This window comes from Enhydra lutris, unplaced genomic scaffold (assembly GCF_002288905.1).
Source record: "Enhydra lutris kenyoni isolate GAN:26980312 unplaced genomic scaffold, ASM228890v2 scaffoldscaffold1, whole genome shotgun sequence".
In the NCBI taxonomy this organism is placed as follows: Eukaryota; Metazoa; Chordata; class Mammalia; order Carnivora; family Mustelidae; genus Enhydra; species Enhydra lutris.
Window position 1 is genome coordinate 75,642,532 of NW_019154085.1, and position 11,301 is coordinate 75,653,832.

At 37.4% G+C, this 11,301-nt stretch overlaps 1 protein-coding gene across 1 annotated transcript in view; it reads right to left on the reverse strand.

Annotated features, from left to right (window-relative positions):
* Positions 1-9,929, reverse strand: part of LOC111144321 (zinc finger protein 385B) — a 313,226-nt gene extending 303,297 nt beyond the window's left edge. Inside the window, exons 1-2 of the mRNA XM_022498569.1 lie at positions 9,876-9,929; positions 8,875-9,192 (exon numbers count right to left, since the gene is read on the reverse strand). Of these exons, the coding sequence (XP_022354277.1) occupies positions 8,875-9,190 (316 nt within the window). The 5' untranslated portion in view covers positions 9,191-9,192; positions 9,876-9,929. The remainder of the gene's footprint in view (positions 1-8,874; positions 9,193-9,875) is intronic.
* Positions 9,930-11,301: the final 1,372 nt, after the last annotated feature.

The following is an 11,301-nucleotide window of genomic DNA, read 5'->3' on the forward strand; positions in this document are numbered from 1 at the left end:
ATTTGCAGCTTTTTATTTTGATGTACTCCCAATAGTTTATTTTTGCTCTCATTTCCCTTGCTTCAGGAGACCTATCTAGAAAAATGTTGCTATGGCTGATGTCAGAGACATTACTGCCTGTGTTTTCTTGTAGGATTTTTATGGCTTCAGGTCTCAATTTACATCTTTAATCCATCCTGAGTTTATTTTTGTGTCTGGTGTAACAAAGTGGTCCAGTTTCATTCTTCTGCATGGTGCTGTCCAGTTTTCCCAACACTGATGAAGATTTGTCTTTTTTCCTTTGCGTATTTTGCCTCTTTTGTGGAAGACTAATTGACCATATAATCACAGGTTTGTTTCTGGGCTTTCTATCCCGTTCCATTGATCCATGTGTCAGTTTTAGTACCAGTACAATATGGTTTGGATTACTATATCTTTGCAGGGTAATTTGAAATCTGAAGTTGTGATACTTCCAACTTCTTTTCTTCTTTTTTAAGATTGTTTCGGCTATTTGGGGTCTTCTATGGTTTCATACAAATTTTAGGATTATTTGTTCCAGTTCTGTGAAAAATGCTATTGGTATTTTGATAGGGATTACATTAAATCTGTAGGTTGCTTTGAACAGTATGGACATTTTAACAATATTTGTTCTTCCTACCCATGAGCATGGAATATCTTTCCATTTGCTTGTGTTATCTTGAATTTCTTTCATTAGTGTTCTATAGTTTTCAGAGTAAAGGCCTTTCACCTCCATGGTTAAGTTTATTCCTAGATACTTAATTATTTTTTTGTGCAATTGTAAATGGAACTTCTTTCTTAACTTTTCTTTTTTTTTCTTAATTTCTTTCTGTTGCTTCATTATAAGTGTATAGAAATGTAAGGTATTTTGTGCATTGATTTTGTATTCTGTGAACTTCCTGAACTCATTTATTAGTTCCAGTAGTTTTTTGGTGGAGTCTTTCAGGGTTTTCTATATAGAGTATCGTGTCATCAGCAAATAGTGACAAGTTTTACTTTTTCTTTACAAATTTGGATACCTTTGTGCTCGCTTTGGCAGCACATATACAAATCTGGATACCTTTATTTCTTTTGCTTGTCTGATCGCTGAGGCTAGGACTTCCAGTACTATGTTGAATAAAAGTGGTAAGAGTGGACATCCTTGTCTTGTTCCTGATCTTAGGAAGACAGCTCTCAGTTTTTCCAGTTGCGTATGATATTAGCTGAGGGTTTTTCATATGAGGCCTTTATTTTTTTAAAAATCTAATTTATTTGAGAGAGAATGAGTAGGGGGGAATGGCAGAGGAAGATGGTGAAGCAGACTCCCTGCTGATCAGGGAGCCCTGAGACAGGGCTCCATGCCAAGACCCTGAGATTGTGACATGAGCCAAAGGCAGATGCTGAAGTGACTGAGCCACTCAAGCATCCTGATACATGGCCTTTATTATGTCAAGGTATGTTCCCTTTAAACCTATCTTGTTAAGGGTTTTTATTATGAATGGATATTGTATATTGGGGAATGCTTTTCTGCATCTATTGAAATTATCTTATGGGGGGCGCCTGGGTGGCTCAGTGGGTTAAGCCGCTGCCTTCAGCTCAGGTCATGATCTCAGGGTCCTGGGATCGAGTCCCGCATCGGGCTCTCTGCTCAGCAGGGAACCTGCTTCCCTCTCTCTCTCTCTCTGCCTGCCTTTCTGTCTACTTGTGATCTCTGTCAAATAAATAAATAAAATCTTTAAAAAAAAAAAAGAAATTATCTTATGGTTTTTATCCTTCCTTTCAGTGTTGTGATATATAACATTGATTGATTTCTGAATATTGAACCACTCTTGCAACCCAGGAATAAATCCCACTTGACTTTGGTGAATGATTTTTTTGATACATTGTTGGATTTTGTTTGCTAAAATTTTGTTGAGGATTTTTGCACCTATGTTCATTAGAGATATTGGCCTTAGCTGTCTTTTTTTGTAGTGTCTTTATTTGGTTTTTGTATCAGGGCAATGCATATCTCGTAGAATGAATTTGGAAGTTTTCCTTCCTCTTCTAGTTTTTGGAATAGTTTGAGAAAAATAAGTATTAACTCTTCTTTATTTTTTTTTTAATTTTATTTTTTCAGTGTTCTAAGTTTCATTGTTTATGTACCACACCCAATGATCCATGCAATACGTGCCCTCCTTAATACCCACCACCAGATTCTTCTTTAAATGTTTGGTAAAATCCACCTGTGAAGCCATCTGGTCCTGGACCTTTGTTTTTTGGGTGTTTTTGATTACTGATTCAATTTAATTGCTGGTAATTGGTCTATCCAAATTTTCTATTTTTTCCTGAATCAATTTTGGGAGGTTATATGTTTCCAGGAATTCATCTATTTCTTCCAGGTTGTCCAACCCTTATTTTGCTCTTGATCTTAGGGTAAAGCATACAGTCTTTTACCATCTAGTATGATGTTAGCTGTAGGCTTTTTGTAAAGCCTTTATTAAACTGAGGTAATTTCTCTCTGTTCCTAACTTGCTGAGAGTTGTTTTTTTCTTTTTATCATAAACGGATGTTGAGTTTTCTCAAATTCTTTTACTTCACCAATTGATAAGATCGTATGATTTTTTTCTTCTTCAGCTGTTGATATGATGTTGAACCAGTTTTACAATTCTGGACTAAATCCAATTTGGTCCTGGTGTAAAATTCTCTGTTACTGGATCCAGTTTGTTTATATTTTATTGAGAAACGTTAAGTTTAAGTTCATAAAAGATTAGTTTGTAGCTTTCTTTTTATATATTGTCTTTGTCTGATTTTGGTAGCAGAGTTACAGTAATCTCATAAAATAAGTTGGGGAGTGTTTTCTCCTCTTCTATTTTCTGGAAGAAATGTATAAAATTGGTGTTCTTTAAATGCTTAGCGCAATTCCTAGTAAAACCCTGTGGATCTAGAAATTTCTTTTTGGGAGCTTTATTATGCATTCCTCTAAGTTATGAAATTTCTTACTATAAGTTTATAATATTTGCTTATTATATGTATATATTTTATTATTTTTTAAAAAGATTTTATTTATTTATTTGACAGAGACAGAGATCACAAGTAGGCAGAGAGGCAGGCAGAAAGAGAGGGGAAAGCAGGCTCCCCGCTGAGCAGAGAGCCCAATGCGGGGCTTGATCCCAGGACCCTGAGATCATGACCTGAGCTGAAAGCAGAGGCTCAACCCACTGAGCTGCCCAGTTGCCCCTGCTTATTATATTTTTAATTGTGGCAAGTTCTATAGTGATATCACCTATATCATTTGTGTCTTCTTTCTCTTTAATCTTTGTCAGTCTTGCTAGAGGCTTACAAATTTCATTGATTTTTCCCCCCCAAAGAACCAGCTTTTTGTTTCATTGATTTTTCGCTATTGTTTTCCTATTTTCAACCTCAGATATTTTTGCACTTGAACTTTATTATTTTCTTCCTTTTGCTTGGTTTGGGTTTATTTTTTCTCTTCTTTTCTATCTTCTCAGTGCAGAGACTTATTTATTGGAGACTTTTTCTTATTTGAAATATAAGCATTTAGTGATATAAATTTTCTCCTCAGTACCATTTTAATTATATCCCATTTATTTTGACATGTTATTTTCTATTTTCATCTAGTTCTTTGCATTTTTCTTTCCTTTGAGCTTTATTCTTTGATTCATGGGTTAAGAGATATGTTATTTTCTCCTTATGATCATAGACATACTGTAATTTTGCATTTGACATATGTAATATGGTATATGATCACAGTTCCTTTAAATGTGTTAAAGTTTCTCTTATGGCCTGGAATATGGCCTCTCAGTGAATGTTCTGTGGGCATTTGAAAAAAAAAATATATGTTCTACTGCTGTTGGATAGAGTTCTAAATAAATTAGTTAAATCCTGTTGGCTTATTATATTGTTTAGATCTTCTATATCCTTGATGAGTTTTTGGTCTAGTAATTCTTTCAGTTGCTGAGAGAGAATTGCTTAAGTCCTAAACTATAACTGATACATGAACATTTAGAATCATTATAACTTCCTTCTTCCTGATGGATTGGAACTTTTATCATAACATGACATCTTTCTTTGTCTCTAATAATATTATTTGTTCTGTAGTCTGTCTTTTCAAATATTAATGTAGATACTCATGCCTTTTTTTTATTTTTGTGACTGTTTGCATGATATATTCTTTTCCATCCTTTCACTTTCAAAGTAAGTGAGTTTCTTGTTGGCAGTATATAACTGGGTCATTTTTTAAATCTACTTTGAAAATCTCTTGTTTTTTGATTGTTATATTTGGATCAATTACATGTAAGGTAATCATTAATATGTTATTACTTAAGTCTGACCTTTTATTATTTGTTCTCTGTTTCCTCTCATTCTCATTTCTATGTTTATCTTTTCTTGTTCTGTGAGTTACTTGAAAGTTTTTGTAGTACTCCATCTTGATTTATATATATTCTTTTTGTGTATCTCTTCATAAAGTTTTCAGAGTAGTTGCTATGGGTATAACAATATACATACTTATCACAATCTCCTTGCACCACCATTTAAATACTTCAAATGAAGTACCAACACCTTACTACTATTTGGGTTCCTTGAAGTTCCCCACTTTTAAATATCATCGTTTTGAGTATCAGATGGTTATAATTTTTGTTTCAATCATTAAATATGATTTATAAAACTTAAGAGAAAAATGACAGTGTAAGGATTAATTTTATGTGTCAAACCTTGACTAGGCCGTGGGATCCCCAGATATTTGGTTATTCCGTATTCTGTTTGGGTGTTTCTGTGAGATTGTTTTGGATGAATTCTGAATTTAAATTTATAGAATGAGTAAAGCAGATTGCTCTCCCTTAATGTGGGTGAGCCTCATCTGGTTAGTTGTAGGCCTGAATAGAACAAAAGAGTCCTCCTATTTTTCCAGAAGCTGAGATTTAAAGGTTTTGAATTCTAAGCTTAGTGAAAGAACTGCCACTGGTTATGGGTCAGTCACTTCTTATTCAGAGAAATGGCTTAAGCCCCAACCACCACCCTGTGGACCCAACTCCCACCTTTGCCAACCCCTACTCTATAATAAGGCTGACAGAGAAGAAGGAAGGTTGCCTCTGAAACTGACTGTTCTTGGGAAGGCTACCTCTACTACCACATCTTTTCTCCTTTGTGGGGAAAATGGGATACCATTTTCCTCTGTGTGTCAGTCTGCTAGGGCTGCTGTAACAAAAACACCACAAACTGAGTAAAGATATAGCAGTCACAGTTCTGTGGGCTGGCGGTCCAATATCAAGGTGTGGCAGGGTTGGTTCCTTCTGGGAACTCTGAGAGAAAGACCAGTTCCAAATCTCTCTCCTTGGTTTGTAAATGGCTGTCTTCTTCTTGTGTGTCTTTACATCATCTTTTCTTTTTGTGTGTCTGCACATTTGAATTTCCCCTTTTTATAAGGATATCAGCCATGCTGAATTAGGGTCAACCTAATTCTAATGATTTTATTTTAACTTGATTTACTTTGCAAAGGCTTTGTTTATAAATAGGGTTACATTCTGAAGTACTGAGGATTAAGAATCCAACATAGCCCTTTCTGGGGCAGAATGGGGGGCATAATTCAGCCCCTAACATTCCCTAAAGCCAAGCAATGGGCAAAAAGGGAAGATTGGTATTTTGTTCCTTGATTGAGTGTCTACTTTGTCAGTTACCTTCCCAGTCTCCCCCATGCTACCTGAGCAGGAAGAGAAATGTGGAGGAGCCCCTCACACCCCACTCCACTTCTACCTGCCCATGCCCAAGCAGCTCCAGGTTTTGGAGAGGAATGTTATTTGTCATATGTATTCTATACATTCCCTCAAGCCTTAAGAGTTGATCAATACATAGATAAAAATAGAGGACACAATCTTGCCAGGAATGCTACAATGTGGGAGAAAGAGGCATAATAACTGAGGTATGGTCTTTGCTACAAAGTGGGGTAAATTGAGAGAGACAACAAAATCTCAGGGACTCCCAGTGATTGAGGGACATTTTGGTGGAGTTCTTCATCCACAGGTTCTGTCAGGAGCACTTGTGACCCAAAGACAACCAGAATAGCAACCTCCTACCAAGAATAGCCTTGAAACCTTGCCAAGGCTTTAAGATAAGGCCACTTCCACCCCTCCATCCTTCCATGGGCAGAAGGGCAAGCTGAAGTAGCGGAAGCTGAGAGCTAACTACATCCCATCCTCTATGCTCAACTCCAGGTTCTATCTAGCCAAATCTTAATTTGGCTCTGACATGGATGTTTTTATAAATAGAGCTGAGTCATTTAAATTAAAGTCCCTCTGAATATACAAAAGTGAGAAGTTATGGGCTGAGAAAGTGTTAAGGGAACTGCTACCCAGCAGGAAACAGGAGTTTGAAAGATCAAAACTGAAGAAAGTGACTGGAAAAAATAAAACCACGTCAGTCTTGCTCCTCAGTGAGTTCAGACTAAATAGTAGAAAAGTGCACATGTATACATAGCACTAAGGTATATTTCACCTTACTTCCTGCTGTTTCACTTAGCATGAGATCATGGACAGATTCCCCTGTCATTAGGTAGTCTTCAGAAATACAATTTTTAATGACTCTGGTTTCTATCATTCATCTTATAAATGTACTTTAATATATTTAATCTTTCTTCCATTGGACATTCAGGATACACTTAATATTTTGGAGTTATAAATCATGTCATGATCATCCTTGTACATATATCTATGTCTAATCTCTATTTCAAAAAAAGAAAAAGACATTGTTACACCTACTTTTTTTTCAAATGGGAGGATTAATGTCAACCACTTTCAGAGATTAAGTGACTTGCCTTCATTATATGCTAAACCCATCTTTTGACAATGGATAATTGACTATATTATCAGTGTATGAAAGTTGTCCTTTATAGTTAATGTACAACTTGAAAAGTTGACTCATTTTGTATCCATTTTCCCACATACTAATACTGCCTATACTTAGATGATGAACTATATTTTACTTGTAGAATATATCCATAATAGTCTGTGTATGTCTTAACTAAATTTATGTCAACTAATTTCATTAGCATGGAGAAACTCATGAGTTGGGGTTTTACATGTCTATTTTCAAAACCTGTCAAAGTGGGATAGTTCACCATGATAGCAACAATTTGTGACCAAAAATACATTACAGAACACAGGTCTGAATTTAATCTGAGTGTTACTGCATGGCATAAAATAGCAGCAAAGAAGTGACAAAGAATAATGGCTTCACTATTAACTAATTAAATATGGTTGGGATTCTAGATCTGCCATTCCCATGCCATATAACCTGGACAAATTATTTTATCTCTCTGTGCTCCATTCCTAGTTTGTAAATTAGGGATAATCATAGTACCTACCTCAGGGTTGATGAAAGGATTTAAGGAGAAAATTCCTAGAAAGGACCAGAAAATGGCCCATAAAATATGATCAGTTAATGTTAGCTGCTAATCTCACTAATTAGAAATCACAGGTTAACGTCAATCGAGACATACATATTTGGGCTCTGACAGACACAATTCATACCTTTACCCAAGACTACTTGCTCTCTGATTCAGATATAAGACAATAAATCAGTTTTTAACCTGACACCAACTCTGTCTTACTATATAAATACCGATACATTAATGTATCTGTGAATATTTACATTATCATCATAATAAAGACAAAAATGGAGAAGTAATTTTTCACTATTATAATGTGTATCTTACAACCTCAAAGTTCCTGTAAGTTCTTTCACAGCATGCCAAGTATTGACTGGGGAAAATAATTTAATGAAATTAAATCACACACTGAGTAAAAAGCAGTGAGGTTTAGCTTGAACTATAAAAATTATTCCTTTACAACACAAACAATTTTCACTGGAGCTTAATATGGGTCATGGCATAACTTCACAAAACCAAAAGCCATGTAACAGCACCAAGTGAACTTCCAAGAAATGGCTGGTCTAAGTCATTGCTCTCCACGGTGAAGCTTCATTACCAGAGTCTGCTAGATGCAACTTGGAGCTCTTCCACCACATCTAGAAGGAGGCTCAGTTTGATCTCCCATGTAAACCTGAGTAGGAGACCCCCCTTTCTGTAGAAATCTTCACCACAGATCACAGTAAATTTCACATTCTCTTTAATTGCGTCCTAGTGAAGATACCCAATGACCAGCAATGTGGAGGAGGAAGGGCTGTCTACGGAGAAGATAAAGAACTTGGAAGACTATCTCCCAGATTCAGGGCAGATGCAGGAAATGTGAAAATTCCCAAGCTTCTGCCTCTACCCGCCCACAGGACAGGGTGAGAGGAGAGAGGGGAGGCAAGAACGTGCTTGCCATAGGGCCAGAGCTCAGAGGTAAGCCTTGTTGGTTTTGGCAATGCCTGCTCCTAATGTTAGAACATCATGGCACGCAGCTGCCAACTCCCTAAAAGACTATAACATGTCTAACACTCAAGATTAATGCTCCTTTCCTGCATCACAGGATGTTATAAATAAAGCTGTAGCCTTTTATATGCTCTCAAATAGTACACTACCCTATAGATGAAGGAAACCCAAGAAAGCCCAATTTTGCAGAGAAGGGGAACAAAAAACTGTCATCATTGATCTATTTCAAAATACATTAGGAAATGTTCACACACTATGGGAATACAGGACCAAGTCTACAATCCAAGACACAACGTTGTGTGTATGTGTGTGTGTGTATTGTTTAAATCTAATATAATATATATGAATTTCTTATACAAGCACACACATACACAGAAATAACAAACAGCTCTTGGAATTTACTGTAGGGAAAAGAATACGTATTAATGTGGTAGTAGCTTTTTAGTGAAAGTTATCTTTTTCTAAACCCTTCATTTTCTAGAACAGCAGCATTTCTCCCAGCAGCTCATGGAGCCTGGGGCCCTTGCACCTACCTGCGCTGGTGTTGGTGCTGGGGCTGGCCAGCAGCTGTCCTGAACCCTGAGCGGGCGGCGGGGGCTGCCCATCACTCAGCTGCTTGACCCGCTTGCGATGGGATTTGCCATTGTAATGGACTTGGGCCTGGGCTGCGGAGTTTAGTTGGATGTTGCACACCTCACAGAAGGAGAACAGAATTTTCTTTTTCTCTTTACTCAACTGGTCCTCAGGCCTGTCATTCTTTATCCCCTTTTCTTCATATCCCCGTAGAAAAGTTGCCATATTCATAATACCATCTTCAGGGTAATTGTTAGGGCTTAATGAGTACTTCATACCTGAAGAAAAAAAAAGTACAGGTGTTTGAGAAATATATGCTTTCTGAATTTCTAATAAGATTACACATTATTTTCACGATTTAGGATAAGTATAAGTCTTCCAGCTACTCAGTGGACACTCTTTGAAAAAGTTATCAAAACTACCTGAGTAAATATGGTCTTCAAACATGTTTCCTCTGTCCGGAGTACTTCTTCCTTTATCCTCAACCCACCCTCCCTCTACCTCCCGATTCTTTTCCTCTTTCTAACTCCTACCTACCCTTTAGATCTCACCTGGAGTAACTACCCTGTCCAAGCAATCCACCTGACCTGGAGCCAAGGCGGATCCCAGGTGACATGCTCCCAGAGTGCTCTAGGACTCCCTTCAGAGCGTCCATCACCATAAGCATGTCATATGTATTTGTGCAAATTGGCTTACGAGTTTCTCTGATAGAGTATGAGCTCCATGAGGGCAGTACCCTCATTTCTGGATGTCCCTTGGGCCTAGACCTGTACTTTTTACATAATAGGCATTGAAATATCCACTGAAGGAAAGAATAAAGCTTATGAACCCAGAATTGTGAAAAAAGGTATGTATAGGCACAAAGTATATATAATACATGAGCATTTGCCAATAGACCTATGCCTTAACCTGGGGAGGAGGTGAATAACAAAGATCAAAACACAGTCTGTCTGCAACTTACATTAAGTTGCAGTCCAGAAGTCCCTTTATAAGTCAGCCAATGGGAAGTTGAACATATTTTCTTATAGTTGTAGTGAAACAAACTGTATTTAGGTTTCCAGATTAGCCCATAAATATCAATTTAATTTTTGATGGGGTTGAAATGCAGAACATCTGAAATAAAAAGTAAAAGAAATACAGTAAATGGTAAACTAGTAATCGAAAAATAGATAAAGAGTATAGCAGGCTAAGATACAATTTTGTTTATTTTTAAGTGCTGATTTTTTTTCATCAGTTAGATAAGAGTATGGTGCTCAATCATGACTCATTGAAGATTTTAAAGGAGACTTTTCAGTACCTCAAGAACCTCCACCTGATGAAGATGGCTTTGGCTTTTTACTTTCACAGTTCCACTTTAACATACATAAATTTTAGATTTTATTTAATACCACTATTACCCGCATTTTTATACTTTATTAGAAAAACTCAAATTTTTCCTTCCTAAGGAGGAAAGTCACTTTCTTAGTCACACAGAACACTTTACCTCTGACACTTCTGGTCACCATATGTGTGGAGGTGGTTTTTCCCCAAGCCCAGCAATTCCCTGTGACACCAGCTGGGTGTCCTTCACCGTAATTCAATTCTGATGCTGTGTATCCAAAGAGAGCATCAGATCCCCCAGGTTAAGGACTCAGTCCCACAAGACTATCTCCCCAACACACACACACACACACACACACACACACACACACACACACACTTCAGACACCTCTCAAGCCCAGCCTGTCACCTGTGCTTCTTCTGACCAACCCACAGAGGTTCCAATGACCCCCTCCTTAAGTTTGATCAATTTGTTAAGGTGACTATAGAACACAGGAAAAGAGTTTACTTATTATTTACCAGTTTATTAGTAAAAGGATATAATAGAGAATACAGATGAACATCCGAATGGAAGAGATGTGTAGAGCAAGGGATGGGGGAAGAGCGTGGAGTTTCCGTGCCCTCTCTGGGTGTGTCACTCTCCCAGCACCTCCACATGTCCATGAACCTAGAAGCTCTCTGAACTCTGTTCATTTGGGATTTTTTGGAAGTTTCATCAAGTTGGCATGATTGATCATTTACTCCATTTTCAGCCCCTCTCCTTTTCAAGAGAATCAGGGGTAGGGCTGAAAAGTCCAAGCTCCTACTCATGGCTTGGTGGCCAGCCCTTTTGCAAGGCCACCCAGAAGCCCACCCAGAGTTGCCTCATTGGGACAAAAAGATATTCCTATCACTCAAGAAATTACAAGTGTTTCAGGAGCCCTGTGTCAGGAACCAGGGTCAAAGACCAAATATTAGAACAAAAGATGTTCCTAGTGTTCTTAACACTCAGGAAATCATAAGGGTTTTAGGAAAAGCTCTGTACCAGAAACTAGGGACAGAGACCAAATATATTTTCTATTACCTCA